Source organism: Nannobrachium achirus (assembly GCF_963921795.1).
Source record: "Nannobrachium achirus genome assembly, chromosome: 18".
In the NCBI taxonomy this organism is placed as follows: Eukaryota; Metazoa; Chordata; class Actinopteri; order Myctophiformes; family Myctophidae; genus Nannobrachium; species Nannobrachium achirus.
This window is the reverse complement of record NC_137825.1, coordinates 34,312,752-34,330,867: the sequence shown is the minus strand read 5'-3', so window position 1 is coordinate 34,330,867 and position 18,116 is coordinate 34,312,752. Positions and strand designations below refer to the sequence as shown.

At 41.8% G+C, this 18,116-nt stretch overlaps 1 protein-coding gene across 3 annotated transcripts in view; it reads left to right on the top strand.

Annotated features, from left to right (window-relative positions):
* The first annotated feature begins 5,268 nt into the window (after positions 1–5,268).
* The window catches only part of hs3st3b1b (heparan sulfate (glucosamine) 3-O-sulfotransferase 3B1b), a 141,750-nt gene continuing 128,902 nt past the window's right edge, over positions 5,269–18,116 (top strand). For all 3 annotated transcript variants that reach the window (XR_013962980.1, XR_013962981.1, XM_080747662.1), the window contains exon 1: positions 5,269–6,432. Coding sequence is in view for 1 of the 3 variants with exons in the window: in XM_080747662.1 (XP_080603788.1) it covers positions 5,687–6,432 (746 nt within the window). In the remaining 2 variants the exon portion in view is untranslated. The remainder of the gene's footprint in view (positions 6,433–18,116) is intronic.

Genomic DNA, 18,116 nt, shown 5'->3' with positions numbered 1-18,116 from the left:
AGAAGAGTTCATTTCGGCATGCAGGCCACACTATTGCGCTGTATAGAGGGGTCAGGGTTTGATTTATTGTGTTCGAAAATAGCCGATCAACGCTGTAAGCTTAACCTATTAAAACAGGGAAAGAATCTGTGTCATTTTAGATTTTTGCGATAAAATAGCCAACGCAATGCTATTTTTGTGTGAGAACTTTGTCGATTTTGAGGTTTTGTTGCCGTACGGAGGGGTTTATAGGCTATAACTGAGGCAAGAGTTTTCCATCAGAGGTCATGGTGTGTGTTTCCCTCTGCCTTTTCTCTCTCATCGTCCAAGATGTCTGCTGTCCTCACCTGCTCGCCCCGCTAAAAAAGGTAAATTACTTTCTGCCTTTGGAAAACGATCACTTTTCATCGTGAGCAAAAAGGATTTCACAGTCGGATGACTTTTTGGAAGCTCTGAGCCGTACTTGAATTACACTGCCATATGTCATCTGTTTGTTAAGGAAATCATATTTTACTTCTTAATAGCATTTTTATCTTACTTTGTGTGAGTTCGAGTGGGAGACTTTTGAAATAGATTGAACATTTTCTAAATGTTATTTTAAGGAAACTTAACTTTTTCTCAGATAGACCTAATACATAATCATGATTTATTGAGTTTTCCCAACTGCTAATGTTGCAGAGTTTAATCACAACAGCACATTTTAGATTGTAAAGCATTATAACAAATTGCTTTTACGCCCACGAAGTGGAAATGATTCATACAGCAGGACATCGCACATTCTTCACCAACAAACAATATTTCACAAGTTTTAGCCTAAATAATATTCCAATTATTTTGGCCCCTTGCGAGAAGACATATGGGTTGTTCCTCTCTTTCCATTGCTCACAATGACATCAGTTATTAAATCACTTATTTTCACAGAGAATTAGGTTTTCTCTGCCAGAGTCAACAAGTATAAAACGTGAACTGTAGCATATCTGTAAACACAGGGAAAGGACAAAGTCCCCAAGCAGGGACGTGCTGGCCATTGGGAAAAGCGGGACAACTCCCGAACGACCGCTTCATTCCCGGCCTGTCCAGGCCGGCCATTAGGACATTTTTTAACTGTTTGCACAAAAGTAGAAATTACACAAAAGTAGTGAAAACAGCAGATCTACAAGCTGTTTTCACTAGTTTAAATCATTTTTAAAATGATAAATACAAAACAAACGGTTTTGGACATTCAAGGTTTCCACCCAACAACGACGAAATATAACTCATGTAATTGGCCCACTGGCTTGTCACTTGTCACAAATCTTTGAGTAGCAGCAGCGCTATAGAGAGAGATCTCTCTCTATAGCGCGCAATGAGGGCCTCCAACTCTTTTTCCCGGGCTGAATCAGGGGCCCAGCACGTCCCTGTCCCCAAGCAGTGAACCATATGCGGGACACGCTGGCTCCTATATGTCCACTGCGACCCGACATCTGTGGTCTGGTGTCACATATATGAGACACTATAGGAAAGTAAACTTTATATGGTAAAATGGTATTTCTTTTTTAGTTAAAAACTTGATTTGCTTTAATACCTATACACTTAAAGTAAATAAGTACATGTAAGTGCTGCACAATTTTGATATATTTATTGTTGTACTTTACTGGAGTATTTTCAATAGGCCTAGCCTAGGCTACTTTTACTTCTACTCCACTATAGATCTCAGAGGAAAATATTGCACTTTTACTCCACTACAATTATTTGAAAACTTTAAGATACTAGTTACTTTGTAGATTTTAAATATTATTAGGCCTACAAAACATACTTCACTTCAGCCCTATATTTGGCTATTTGAAAATGGAAGATCTAAGCTCAAGTCTGCTCATTTCAAATCTTTTTTATACATTCAGGACATTCTGTGTAATGTTGAGTAACTTACTTTTGGTACTTATAGGCTAAGTAGGCTATATATTTGTATGACGATACTTTTTATTACTTTTAAGGAAGTGACATTTTACCAGACTTTTACCTGAAACGGAGTAGTATTAAAAAAAAAAGTTTTCTTCTTTTGTAGTATTGATATTTGATACTTTTATAAGTAAAAACGTGAGTGGGCTGCTTCTTCCCCCAGTGTAAAAAGGTTAGGTTTGCCTGCAGAACTCAAGCCGTGTTGTTGGATAATGGATTTACACTGCCGTGAAATACGGACATGCTTGACCTTTGGGCTCAACCAACTTCTAACAAAGCGGAATAGACCCACTTTCAGAAACGTTTTGAATTCCATTATTATTATGATATTGTAACCTGATTGAGAAGACAGCTTCCATCAAATTACATATGTATTTATTTAATTATTTGTTTATTTTCTTTGACAGGGCCCCTTTTCTCGATTCATTTCTATTATAGCCTATAAAGGTGAGTAATGTATTCTTAACATTAGTCCGTGATCCAACTTTATTTTATTAGTGTTTAGAAATGGACTGATGAATGGTCACTATAAAAACTTGCTGCCATTTATTTATGTAATTAGCCTATTTATTTAGGCTCTGTATTTACGCATGTTTAATCATGTGCGCCGCGCACATGGTCATCGCATAGGCCTATCTTTACACACATTTCGTTTCATCGTTTGCTCGATTGACTAATTATGCGGACAATTATGACAAATTACTTTTTCTTTCTTTTTTTCTTCTTTTTTTAACTTTTCACGAAAAAATAAACTAAACTTTTGAAGAGAGTTTAAGCTAGCTTTTTAGGAGTGCACAGCATGCCATGCTCTGTATTAGCTTGCCTTATACCATTTGGTCGTTTGTAAAAAAAAGAAATAAATAATTGGTCTATCATCCATTCACTTGAGGTCCAGGATAGGAGTTTTAAATTACCTCTGTTTTGACTTATCTCGTTTCTTCCTTCGAGAAATAAGATTAAGCACACTGTATAGCGCACTGGTTGCCAAGCACTGGGTCGGGACCCATTCACATTTATTTATGAGTCCCTTAATTTTTCGTTTCCTGTATTTAGTTTTGAATTATTATTTCATAATATATATTTAAAAAAAAAACATTCCCCCAAACAACTAAGAATGTCATGAATAAAAAAAAATGCAATGGTTTTTGTAAAAGAAAAATCGAATAAATTCCATAAATTAGAAAACAATGTTTATTAAGAAGTATAGTGAAAATAGTAGATCTACAAGCTCACAACGCGGCGCATGAAGCGACAGGTTGTGAGCTTGTAGATCTGCTGTTTTCACTAGTTTGGGTCCCGGGCAAACGTCTAGGCCTACATAGCCTATATAATCTGTACATTGCAGATGTCATAGAAGATGCATGACGGCCTGGCCATGAATTTATAGACTTCTTCAATTTCACTGAAGTCTCAAATATCTAAAACTAAAGTCTTCTGTCTGGTAAAGTAAATATCCCCAATTCTCTCTCTCTCTCTCTCTCACACACACACACACACACACACACACACACACACACACACACACACACACACACACGCGCGCGCGCGCCAACTGTGTGTGTATATATTTATTTCAATGAAGTGAGATCAGGCAGAGAACATAATTTGACCTGTTGAATGAATAGCTGCCTTGTCGCAATGACATAATTCAACAGTAACGATTCTGCACCTTTTCGTTAGCAAAACGTGTTAATGTTGAGTTTGGGCCCAACGTGCGTGAAGAAGGGCTTGTGAAAAAGCGCTTGATTTGCCTTTGGCTTCTTTTTTTAAGCACTCTTCATATAAAGACATTATAGGCCTTTATGGGACACTGCAACTTTTTGTATGTATTTTATACAAATCTAAGATAGAAATAAATAATGGTCCATATGTATTATTATTTTATTAATATTATTAATGGTAATTAACTAATTAATAATACTATTGCGGTGTATGCTTATGCGTCGCCATTTTTATGCGACCCACATTTTTGCATAATAGCTAATAGATCAACATTGATCCCAATAATTTCTGTAATTACATATTTATGAACGTTGCCACTTTTATGTTCGATTTTTCCTCTTTATATATTAATAATGTTCCCTGACAATATGAGTGACCTTTCCTCCCACCGAGGTCAGCCAATATCAAGGCCTTGCGAGGCTGTGCAAATCAAACTTGACCTTTTCATCGATTTCTGCGCGTCGTTTTTTCCATCTCTCTATTAGAGTCGTGATAGATTTCATTACGTTGTCCGTTGATCCGCATAATGTGTATTCTGGCTTGGTTTCATGTTGTAGACCAGTGGTTCTCAAAGTGGATTCCAGGGAATCTGTGGGTTCTTTTAGGGGGGTCTAAATTGACCCATACAAGCCTGTAACTCTGACAGTGTACACGTGGAACCAAATGAACCCTAACGGGTCCATTTGGTTCCATTTGTACACTGTCAGAGTCAAGGGAAAACGGAACCACTGTTGTAGGCTATACTCGCCTTTATCAATACTGTCCGTAAAAACAGGTCTACTGTAGGCTATATGTCTTCTCTGTCAGGTGGAAACCTCTTATGGCTCAAACCAAAACTTTTCTTTTCTTTTCTTTCTTTCATTTCTTTTTTTTTCTTTCTTTTTTTTCTTTCTTTTTTGAAGGAAAAAGAAAGAAACAGCAAAAGTAGCAGATCTGCAAGCTCAAAACGCATCGCTTTTCTCCGTGCTCCAAGCTTGTGAATCTACTACTTTTGGTGCTTGTGTGTGAAGGCTGTTGTGTAAACTATGATCAAGTAGGCAGGGCGTTAATTTACAACAAAAAATAAAACAACAACAGAGATGTATGAAAGTCTCTACACACATTTTGGAGGGAAAAAAAGATCCATAACCAACCAGGTTATTATAAGACAACTTATTGATTGACCTCCAAAGTCACAACAACAAATAACTTCCCCCCCCAAAAAAAACTTTTAAACAATCTTCCAGCTCATTGGAGTGTGTCGTCCTATATAGGCCTGCCCTACACTGGGGGGGGAAATGCGGAGTTTTCCTTCAACAAATGCAACCAAATACCGGGTCCATTCTGGTTCGCATTTTTCAGTCCACCCTGCAGAGTTCAAATGCACACTGAGGATTTCACCAGTGCGCCCACAGAGCCCAGAGAGCGCGTCTAATCTCCACAGCGGAGGCTCCCACGGTCGGCACCTCCCACTCTCTGCTCCCATAGGTCCGTCTCTATAAACAAAGAGACCCCTTATGTATCCGTCCCGCACGGCCATTGGCCGCGGCCCCCTGTCGGTCAAGGCGCGCGCGCACGCCCCGCCTCCTCCGTATAAGATCTCGGTGCGGTCTGTGGAGAGGCTGAGATGCGCTTTGGAGAGAGAGAGAGAGAGAGAAGCAGCGAGCGGAACGCTTCTGTTCTGGGAGCCTGACAGCCTGTTATAATATTACAGTCAGTCTATCCTCCCTGCGATGTCTCTCTGCTACAGCTATGGTTGAAAAGCCCCGTCCAACCGCCTCTCATCCGTGGATTTTACCAAACGACCACATTCTATAATAGGGGTTTCATTTTTGCTTTGCTTTTTTCTTTCATTTTATTCTTTTACATTTTGGAGGGGCGCGTAATGTGCGTAATTTGGCATCCGCTGAGGTGCCACCGAAGCATTTAAAGAAGGGTGAAAAAGAAACAATTAAGTGTGCGTTTTTTGTTTAGTTTTAGTGTTTTGTGGGGTGCAGCCAGGGGGGTGCATTGTTAAATATGCGTCGCTGGGACACGGTGCAGCGCGACCCCCATCAGAGTCAGGCTTATGGAATATAGCCTGCTTTGCCACAACCTGCACGCTGCCTGCTGCTGCTGCTGCTCCGCCGGCGGCGGCTCCTCCGCGTCCTCCGCGAAGAGGAAACTCCTGGTGCTCGGCGTCATGTTCCTGCTGTGGGTCTACATGCTGTACTCCTGCGTGGGCTACTGCTCCACGGTGCCGGCGGCCAGCCTGGTGGCGGCGGCGGGGACCGTGGACTCCTCTTCCTACCGGGGCAACAAGGAGACCTCCGCGGGCTCCGCTGCGAGGCAGCTGGGCAAGAGGACCGAGAACAGCCGCTCCGTCGGAGCCGGGGTGGACCTGATGTCCAGGCTGATGCCGCCGGGCGTCAGCAGTAATAACAACAACAACAAGCCGCAGACATCATGGGTGGATATAGAAGGAGACTACGACGAGGCTCCGGTGGTGCGCACCGCGGCCGGCTCCAGAGACTTGCTGGACAACGACGTGTTGGAGACGGGGGAGCGAGGAGGGGCCGCCGACGGAGACTCGTGGGGGGACGAGGGAGGGCTTCAGGTCAGGGGGATGCGGGGACCCCCGGAGGCCAGCGCCATGTCGAGCTTCTCCAACGGCTCCGGCAGCAAGAAGCTGCCCCAGGCCATCATCATCGGAGTGAAGAAGGGAGGCACGCGGGCGCTGCTCGAGTTCCTCCGGGTTCACCCCGACATCAGGGCCGTGGGCGCGGAGCCGCACTTCTTCGACCGCAACTACGACAACGGACTGGAGTGGTACAGGTAAGAAAATATACATATTAAAATAACATATATTAGTTGTTCGTTTTAACTCTGAGAGTGTGTGTACAAAATACATTTGTGTTCACTCTCAGAGTTACATTTTTGGCTGCTATATGTGTCAGTGTCAAAAGCCCTTAAATTGTATAGGGGGGAAAAGGCTGTAATTTTTTTGGACCCCAATGGATTTGTTTGCATTGATTGCACTCCACTAAGTGTTACAGTATTTATTTATTTATTTTCCCATTCAGTTTAATTCGTTGGATAATTCCTAATTTATTTATTTTTTTAAAAAAGGGAAGAATAAATAAATACAAAGTATCACTCCGTAAAAGCCACACATCAATTAATTAACTTTTGGCTAATAGCCTTTAATGTGTTGTTATATAGTTAGTCATGATACATTATTGTGAACCCGAACCCCGTCAATTTGCACATGCGGACTTCATTAAAAAGCCGGGCCCAAATTTCGATGTTTCTGCTTATTAGTGTGTAAAGTTGACACATTATCAGCAATTAAATAAAACTGGACTGTTAAATACCATCCTTTGATGTAGGTTATGGCGCTTTTTTTCTTCTACTCTTTTTCTTCCTTCTAATAGGCCATGCTTATAGGCCTATTAGACCCAATATTGAATTATTTCTCTCCCGCAGTCCCCAATTATAACGCCTTTTTAATTCACTGCAATGTTACCAACTTCTTTCTTTGGAGTCTAATAGCTGAGTCCGTTGCTTTGCTTTGCTGCTGAAAATGACACTCTCACTTATATTATTTATAGGGCTAATGCTTTAAGCTTTAGGCCTAGAACCCAGCGCATTACGTTGTTATTGGGTGTGTTATGGGTTTATTTGCTCTGGGTTTGTCCATGGCGTGTGTGTTGTGCCCGGGGCTGAATCATTCACAGCCCGCTGTATGGGGAGAGACAGCCATGGCACAGACTGGCTTTCAGCGACGTGTAGTGATCTCTATTGGACACAGTGCAACACTGCAACTTATAACGGGCTGACTTCACATAAATAACAGCGAGCGACGTTAGGCTATGTTTCTGCAGTGGTGCAGAAACAAAGTATTCACATTTTTACTAGTAGTATCAATACTGCAATATAGAAATAATCTGTTACAATTAAAAGTCCGGAATTCAAAATGTAGGCCTACTTGAGTAGGCCTACAAGTACGAAAGTGGCATACTGTACTCAAAGCACCAAAGGTAGGCCTACACATAGTACAAAATGTTTGAAAATAGCAGATCTACAAGCTCACAAGCATTGGGAGCTTAATAAAATATAGGGCCAAAGACAAGTGGTTAATCTATCTGCAAAGTAACTAATAGACTAACTTTTTTTAAGGTAGTCGCGTAAAAGTATAGGCCTAGGCTATTAGGCCTACAATATTTGGAACCGAGATGTAGTGGAGTAGAAATAAAAGTATTGGAAATTGGAAATACTCAAGTAAAGTACACATAACTCAAAAGTTTACTTAAATACAGTACTTGAGTAAATGTACTTAGTTACTTAATGTCACTGTGTATTTTGTTAAATTAAGCCTATTAAAACAATGACAATGAATTAGGCCTATATCAGATGCCATGTTGTTTTCGTTTAGACTAATTTCCCTAGATTATATCATTATCTAAATATGACCGTCGCATGCGCATTTTATTATTTATTTATTATCAATCACTCGCGATCTGATATGCTACCACACGCCATTCTATTAAACTAAGGCGTTCAATTGCATGGTTTCGTTTAGCAGATTAGAATCAATGAGTCTGTCTATATTATAAGTCCTGGAACTCGACCGTAGTTTATGAATATGAGCAAAGGCTACGTTTTGACATTATTTGTTCAGGGCTATAATATGCTGTTTAAAGTTTAGACCAACCAGCTGCTTAGACCACTCTAAAATGTGTGTCCTAATTATGCAGAAACGGCTAACAAACAATAGTAATGGTCCAACCACAATAAACAAACCAATTATTTATTTATTTTGTATGTCACAAAGGAAACTGTTGGAGGATTTGCCTTCTGTTGTCACACACTGCTCTATAAAAAAGGCTTAAGACCCACTAGAAGGAAACAACAATGGCCGAAGAACAAAAACTCTTAGCAAAACCATTTAACATCTTAAGAGGCAGGTCAATTACCATCACCCTGGTCATTTACATCATCAAAAGAATGCTAATGTGATGAGTTGAAGGACTAATGGTCTATAATGGCTACTGTATCCTCCTACTATAAGATCCCCCACAACAACTCAACTCCCGTTGCAAGGGAGCATAATGTCTTCACCGTGTCAAAGCAACTGAGGCAGTTGCACAAACATTATTGCCTAATAAGTTAAACCCTTGTGGTGGTTTGGTTTACTATTCATTATAGATGGGATGGCATGCATGGTTAATCCATGTTAACTGGTTGCTTATTACATTTTTTAATTGGGTTATAGCTCTGGGGATTTTGTCAATTTGAACCCATTAAAACTGGGAAAGCATATGTGTCATTCAGATTTTGGCGTTGCCGTTGGCTATTCAAAAACAGCAGATCTACAAGCTCACAGCGTGTCACATTGTGCCACGCTGCGAGCTTGTACATCTGCCATTTCTGAACATTTTTGAAAAATCTTGAAATTTAGAAGGCATTTGTAGGATCGTCCTCAGGTCTTAAGATTAATTTATAGCCTTTATAACAGTTGTCGACAACATTCACTATGCATTCTGGTTGATGAAGTTCCCTCTTGAAGAGCGGGGTGCGGGACTATAATAGCTCATCTCATTCTGACAAGTTGATTTAAAACAAGTCCCTCTTGGACGGCGTGTCCGTCTGAATGAAGGGGATTTGGTGCAGAGGGAGCCCTATAGGAGCGTTAAATATGCAAGGCCCATGGAAAGGAGAGGAAAGAAGGGGGGCCCATGCAGGAAAAGTGGAGCAAAATGAAAGGAAAGCCGAATGGGGAAAAGAAGGCTGGGGGCTGGCAGCGTCGAACATAAAGACACTGCTGCGCTTATTCAAGGGGGTTTCAAGCCGAGTCCATGAGCTTCTTTTTTTGCTTTGATACTACCAGCACGGATTTACTTGGGGTTCTTTTTAGTCGAGAGTTTATAGGACTGACTATGGTGTTTATCCGAAAACCTGCAGCGGTCAACTAATTCCATTCCGGTCTCATTGGAGACGATTGGGGGGAAAAGTAGTGAGGATTTAGGTCTATCTTCCACTTTGGCGCTGCTGTGTGTGGCGGGTCACCATTATTTGTGAGCCATGGAGAGAAACTCATGACTCATGACAGACTTTCTTTCCTTCTTTGGCGGAGAAGAAGTGATTCGGTTTGACTTTTTTATGGCGTGCGCCTCTGTTAATTCTGAAGAGCGGGCTCCAGAATTGCAATAGGAGTTGTGCATTTTGAAGTACACTTGTGTAGACACACGCACAGACGCGCGCGCGCACACACACACACACACACACACACACACACACACACACACACACACACACACACACACACACACACTTGCACGCACAGAGGAGCCAGAATAATGCCACACAGCAAAATCCTGAGCCTTCATTTAAGACCGAGCTTCAAATTTGACCCCCAAAATGATTCTTTAGTTTTAAACTCTGGCTTTCAATTGACAGACACTCAGTATTTCGCCGGTGTGGTATGATGAGTGCATTTTAGTAGTACTGTAACAGCCTAGCTTAGGATAATAGGACCCATTTTCATTTTCTTATTGTTGGGCAATTTTCAAATGATTTCTGTCAGATGTGTTCTGACTGCAACAGTGCATCTAAATGCTGGGTGTTTCATGACGCGTGCAAAAAAAAGAGTAGTTTGTTTGTTTGGAAGGGTTTTGAGGAATGAAAGTCCGTCCAGAATATACATTGGGTTCAGTCAGTGGAAAACGGCGCTGAGAGAGGAATGCATGCGTTACACAGGAACAGCTGGTGTAAGCACTCCCCACAGTGGGAGAGAAGGACCTACAAAAAACAAAGTGTTGTTAAAGCGACACAATGTAACTTTTTTCACAATGAATACAATGTAATCTTGTCCAATCTGTATTGTAGAGCAGTGGTTCTCAAAGTGGATTTCGGGGACTCTCTAGGTTACTTTATGTGGGTCTAAGTTGACCCATACGAGTCTGTAACTCTGACAGTGTTCAAATGGAACCAAATGAACCCTGTCGGGTTTATTTGGTTCCATTTGTACACTGTCAGAGTTAAGGGGAGACCTTGAAATGTGAAAGTTTGAGAAACACTGTTGTAGAGTATGGCAATGCAACATAACTTGGGTGGTTGTATTTTGTCTCCCTGCCTGTTCTATTGAGACATTTAGATCTTGTCAAAGGTCACGTCTCACCTAGTAGACACAGGACCTGACTCGAATTTTGACCTGATGGTCAAGATCACTTTATCCCCCTGAGCAAGCAGGCCGGCTCTATTGGCTCAGTGGTAGGAGGAAACCAGGTTCAAATCCAGGGGTAGAAGAGGAAAGTTACATAGCGTCGTTGTCGGGTGAAAACCTTGTATGTCCAAAACCGTTCGTTTTGCATTTATAATTTTAAAAATGAACTAAACTAGTGAAAACAGCCGATCTACAAGCACACAACGCCTCGCGGGTGCGAGGCGTTGTGTGCTTGTAGATCTGCTGTTTTCACTACTTTTGTGCGACAGCCTTGTATGATGAAGCAGGGCTTAGACCGTGGGCCAGGACCCCAGATATGGGGTCATCGGTACCATCTGAGGGCAATAATTCTCATAGTGATTTTTGGGAAGGTATATATCCCTAGTACTTAGAAACATGTGATAGCATTGCAGTGGTGGTAGCTGTCTGTGTGTTATCACTCCTTTTATAACAACATGCTAAAAAACAGTTTTCAAAATCCGAATGGAACAGTGTACTTCAAACTGATGGTTCTCTCTTATTATTGATCCAATCTCTTTGAAAAATGGTTTGGATAAAGCTCAGACTATATATAGTTCAGTAAAGTTGTAAAAATGAGCATATCTAGAATTGTTCTTTATTACAGGCAGTGACAACATAGTGACTATATAATTATGACAATACTCTGTGAGCAAGGGCCCCAAATTTGGGGTCATCTGTACCTTCTGGTTGCAATGATTCTCATAGTGATTTTTGGGAAGGTATACATCCCTAGTACTAGGAAATATGTGATAGCCTTGCATCTGTGGTAGCTTTCTGTGTGTTATCACTCCATTTATAACCATGTGCCAAAACACAGTTTTCAAAATCCGAATGAAGAATTCAACTTCAAACTGATGGTTCTCTCTTAATATTGATTCTCTCTCTTTCAAAAATGGTTGAGATACAGCTTAGACTATATATTTTTCTAAAAAGTTGTTTCCATCTCCAGAAATGTTACAGCAGTGACAACATAATGACTACTAGTACATGAGAGTTACTTTGCATTTTTTAGAAAGATGTAACACAAAAGTTTCCCAAAGATTTAAAACCATCCAAGGCAATGTTTGATGAAATTCAATAAACTAAATATAGTGTAGGTGTGTAACTAATGCATACGATAACATTCTGTTTACCATTACATACATGAATATCACCTTTTAATCCATCCATTTAACACCTCTATCTGTTCAACCTAGATTTTTTTTTCCTATGATGTTTTTGTTGTTGATTTGTATTCATATGGGGACCTAGCCTGACATTAGCCAGACAGATAACATGGATTCACTCACACGTTATCAGTCTGGACTTCGGCCCATAGGCAGCAATTATGAGAAATCAGAAAATGACCGGGCCAATATCTGCATATATTCCAACTCATAATGGAGATTAGAAAGTCCACCCACATCCTCCTGGACCTTCCCCTCCTGATTGACACACACACAATTACCCTTACCCTGGTCTACCTCATCCTCAAAAGTATCCTCCATATCGACATCACTCCTCATCTGTATCTTGAACATCGCATCAGCCACGATCTTCACCAGAGAAATTACAGTAGCTCAACAACAACAACAACACTGATACACTTCTTTCTCTGTGCCCTAAAGTGATACTGGACCACTATAATGGACCACATCACACCAGGTCATCATTAGCAAAAATGTTATCTCCCATCCAAAGTTGACATCAGTGAGCATGGCGGTCTGCCACTTTCCACAACTTCACTTGTATATGAGCCCTCAACACATGGTGCAACATGGCAACTGTTGTTAACTTGTGGCACCTACTTCACCCAGCACATCAGGGTAGCCTGGAACGTTCCCTGTCAGCAAATGTTTTAATGCTCTCATCTTGCCTTTGCATACAAATATGAGGTTGCACAGGTCTGTTCCATCCCAATACTCCATCTGTACTTTACACTGTACTGTGTAGGTCCACCTGATACACCCAATACACCAACAGGACAGTTTCATCCCTGAGCATGTGTATCACACCCTTTCCAGAGATGACAGCAGTATCCATCGTTGACACTTAAGGTGTACCCGTACAACTTGCTCACCAGCCTTTGCTAATTGTTATTGCTCATCAGGATGACATCTCATTTGGGTAAAGAACATTACTATTCACAGCATTCACAACAGAGTGGGTACAATTGATGGTATTGTTGAGATGATGGTGTGATCTTTCAGTGGGTGATGATACACCCCAATCTTTTACAACCAAGACACACTAGTCCTTCAACTTCCCCTGTTTCTGCACATTTTGGGGAAGGTATCCATTCACACACAAGCTCAGCAGACTTTTCTGATCTTCTGCTCTTCTGCTCCCCAACTCGTCATCAGAGACAATGTTGCAGAATCCATCATAGTGCTGGCAGACCAGGTCTGGCATACCCTCTATGCTGGCATGGAGCACAATGCACATGTATCTTCAGCAGGTACTGGGTTAGATCTCTAGCATACTGTAGTCTACATGGCCAGCAAGGAAGTAATACTTCATCAAGTGCTCCATGAGAGAGAAGCTCACCTTGTCACCAATGGTAGATGTGAAGTGTATGGAAAATTAAGTTGTCTACCCACTGTCAGCCAGTAGGATGGAGATGATGTGCAGTCCAGGTACTGCTCTATCTGTTCAAATATCTTTGGCCCAGTTGACAGAAACCACTTTAAGAGTCCTGCGGATAAGCTACAAAAGGCCATCTTTCATTCAGGACCTATATCTGAAGTTGCCTGTCAGCCCCTCATATGCTGCAACCACATGTATTTGATCCTTGCATCAGTTTTGCACAATTACTGTACATTGTTGAAAGTCACCATGTTTCCAGCATACTTGCTACACTGTAGATTACCACAAATAACTACATGTCAATGGTGAGGTGAATACTGTACATGTCATTCCCATGTCAACCAGTCAGATCTGCTGCCTGCTTGGATGAGAAGGAATGAGATAGACCTTGACCTGAAGCAACTAAGATTGACCTGATTCTATGTGACAATGTTGGTCATTTTCAATCAAAATAGGCTAATTTGTTGTTTTTACCTAATTTAGTACAATGGAACATAACCTTGTGATGAACGCCATCTTGGATTTGGCAATACATAATTAATTGCAGGTAATTTCACTGATTCAGGCACATTTCTTGAGCCCTAAAACCTAGGGTTAGATACCAAAAGCACCTTTATAGGTTGAGAAGTATTAGTATTAGTATTATATAGCCATTTTAAGCTCCTAACAGCCAACTTGGACGCCATCTTGCCATATATACATATACTCCCCCAGATTTTCAGTATGTTTTTCAGCATGCCTAGATGTACCAGAACCAATTGGAAAAACCTTCTGTAATTTTTCTGGAAGTGTTAAGAAGTATGTTTTAATATATTGACCCATCTAATTTTCGCCTAGTGTTATATAAGTAAATTGCATGATAGCACCTATACAGCTACCACTGGTGCAATGCTATCACATATTTTCTAACTCTAGACATGTATACCTTGACAAAAATCACTATGAGAATTATTGCCCTCAGATGGTACCGACCAACCCCAGTGGCTCACGGTCTAGCTTTACTTTGCGAAAGAACGTACACATTTTGAAACTTGGAGATACCAGGTTTCCACCCGACAACGACGATAGTGCAGCTTTAAGCACGTTAAAATTAATTTTGAAAACATCTATGAGCGTTTGTGAGCTTGTCATCTATTTGCTTTTTGCTAGTCGCCATCGGGGCGAGTGGAGAGATTACTTATTTATATGGCATCGTACAACATGTCCCAAAAATATTTGATCTACAAATTTCACAACACGCCAGGGATTTAACTGAGGGGTCTCAGCAGTTGGTTTGCATCTATTCTTCGTATTGCTAGACACCATGGTACGACTGACTACATGCCTGCAGAGTGGTTAAGTGATTCTTCTCCTCGCTCCAGAGCTGGGAGGATGGACAGGACAGAGCACAGATTGCTAATCGTTGCTTCATTCATTCGCTGTTTATCTTCCAAACTTTCCCAGTGGGCTCCTCTCTCCGCTCAGATACTGGAGCCGGCTTGGGAGAGCCCGCTGGAATGCAGACACAGGCTGTATTACATGGCAGGAGGAGAGAGAGATTATTACACTAGCTGCTGCTATCGAGGGACCGCTGTTTAAAAGGCATTGAAACTATATTTGGTGGGGCGGGGGGAGAATAAGAGCTTATTATGGTTGAGGGGTCATTTATGGAGGTATTTGGAGCGCTGTGTGTGTGTGTGTGTGTGTGTGTGTGTGTGTGTGTGTGTGTGTGTGTGTGTGTGTGTGTGTGTGTGTGTGTGTGTGTGTGTGTGTGTGTGTGTGTGTTGTGTAACAACCCACCTCTCCCATGTTTGTTCATTTCCGTAAAGCCCACATCCTCCTTCTATTAGGGACGGGACGATATGAAAATGTCATCACGATTATTGTGACAAAATAAATCGGAATTTACGATATTATCGCGATAATCAAAATCCATTGTCCTGGGGGCGTAACATTTGCCAAAAAATAGCAGATCTACAAGCTCACAACTGAGCTTGTAGATCGGCTATTCTACCACTTTTTGTGGTCACATGTTCAAATACTGGATTCTGATTGGCTTAAAACAGTGGTACATCAGTCAACAACCTTGAGTTGGTTCATGGACCACACCCACTGAAACAATTAATGATTGTAACTAAAGATCCTTGCAAGTTACAACTGTGTTTTCTTTCATTTATATGGTAAAAGTGGTAGAAAAGCAATTTACCATTTGAGGTCGTGGGTTGTTGGCTGATTTACCACTGTTTCAGGGTTGTTCACAACTCCTTGTACTCATGGTAAATGGCTTACTTTTTTGGCAAAGACATTTGATAGAGAGTGAAAAAAAGACTGTATCAAGAAGTACATATATTAAGTACCTTTTACCAATAGAGGCTTTAAGTGGTACCGGATATGCAGCTCGGCATGCTCCCAGTGCATGACGGAGGACGATATCACGATAAATTAAATCTCCACGATACGATTATCGTGAGTGTTTTTTTATCACGATAAATGATAATATCGCCCCATCCCTACCTTCTGTTCCCCTCCCCATATGCCCCCCACCCGCCTGCTCTGGCTAGCTTGCACCATCCTTAACTATAGTCTGGCCTGGCCTGATTCCCCACGCCCCGATATCTATGGACACAAGCGTTTAGCCTTGGAATCCCACCGCCATGCTAAACGCATCCATAAAATCGGGAGGGGATGAAAGAATAAAAGGGGGAGATAAATGAAATGGTGAGATGGTGCTACGGTTTTTATAACAAGACTTATTGTTCCTATATACTCTGTTACACTTTTGACGGGGTTTCTTTTTATTTGCTGCCAAAGACGAACATGATTCATGGCGAGCAGGCTTCGACCGAGAGGGTCTTTTGTATCTGGACGGGAGGTATAGACATTTCAGTGGTGAGGTCATGCATGAAGCGAGGAGAGTGTGTGGAGAAAGATAGACAGAAACAGAGTGAGAGAAAGAGAGCTATGTTATGCCTAACTTATCGTCACTGTCGGGCAGAAACCTCGCAACTCCAAGTTTCAAATTTGTACGTTTTTTTCGCAAAGTAAAGCACTGCTTCATCATACAAGGCCGTGGCACAAAGGTAGAGAAAACAGCAGATCTACAAGCACACAACGCCTCGCGGTGGGAGGTGTTGTGTGCTTGTAGATCGTCTGTTTTCACTAGATTAAATCATTTTTGATATATGATATATGCAAAACGAATAGTTTTGGACATACAAGGTTTCCACCCGACAACAATGTTATATGATATCGTACAACCAGCTCAGTGTTCTTGCGGTAGACTGGGAGTTCGGGGTTCGATTCCCTCGGCCGGGTCATACCAAAGATTGTTAAAAAAATGGGACCCAATGCCTCCCTGCTTAGCACTCAGCCTCAAGGTTTGGATTGGGGTAAATCCCTGCGACATACTAGCGTCATCTCCAGGGCGTGTACTTGTACATCAAGCTGCCTCACGCGACAGAAACAGGAGATAGGGTCCGGCCATATGGCTCGGGAAGGCTTAGCACAACATCGTCCCTTGCCAAAAATATGCGTGTTTGTAGATCGGCTATTTCTGGGGGGCTTTAACTGAGAGGTCTCGGCAGTTGGTCACACAGCAGGCCTTGTGGGGGCTGAAGACCCTGTCTGTGTTGACTGTCTGATATGAAACAGAAATGGCGAGGTTCACTGCTCTTTGGACTTTATATTGGCACCTGTTTTGCCGGTGCAGAGGCGGCGCGGCAGGCCAGGCATATCTGGCAGCATCAGATGACTGGTTTTAATTATCAACTCAGCACACTTTGCTTTCCAAAACACTACACATCCAGCTTTTTGAGAAGAAAAAAAAGAGAAATCTTACCTGTGGTGCGGTCCAGCATTCCACTGCTGTCGGACAGAGAAAACTCTTATCTAACTTTTTCATGTTTTTGTTCTTAAATGAATGCCCTTCTTTGAAATCCTACAGTGTCACGCAAAAGTAGCAAAAGTAGCAGATTTACAAGCTCAAAACGTCTTGTGTACTTGAGCTTCTAGATGGACTATTTATGAATTTGAATACTGAAAAGTAACAGGTTTTGTCAACGATTTCTAATTGACTAACTTGTCTTTTTATTCGTGTGTTGAGCGAGCACAACATGGACCATCATTTTATGTCCTTACAGTTTGCCCGGTGCCACACTCTTCAAGACGGCTCAATAATGTCTCATTTCGGGAATTGAATTATTCATTTTGCCTCGACTTTTTTTTTTACATTCTGTGGTCAGACTGAGTCAACTTCAAACACGAGACGTATTCTGTCGGAAGGAAGGAGGGAAGGAAGCTAGGGAAAGGGAGCATTTTTATTTACTAGCAAAACCCTTTATTGGCTGCAGTTTCCGTGTCATTCTGTCATTTTGCGGTTTGTGTGCCGTCACTCCGTTTGGAGGTCCCACGTTGTGACCCTATTGACTATGAAGGGTCTTTGATGTGTAATTACTGTGCTGTGGTTTGGCTGTCGTGTGGTGGGCTCTGCTCTGTGCTCTTTAAGTGTGCTGTCAGGGCCCCGGCAGGGGGACGCTGTCATAGCACTCCCACCCAGGGGCGTCGCAAGGGGGGAGAAGTGGGACTGAGTTACTAGGGCCCAAGGTGGAGGGGCCTTCATTATTTATACTTTAGCTATTGAAAAATAGCAGATATACAAGCTCACAATGCGGCACTTCGGTGCCGCGCTGTGAGCTTGTATATCAGCTATTTTTGAAAAGTCGTGAAAATG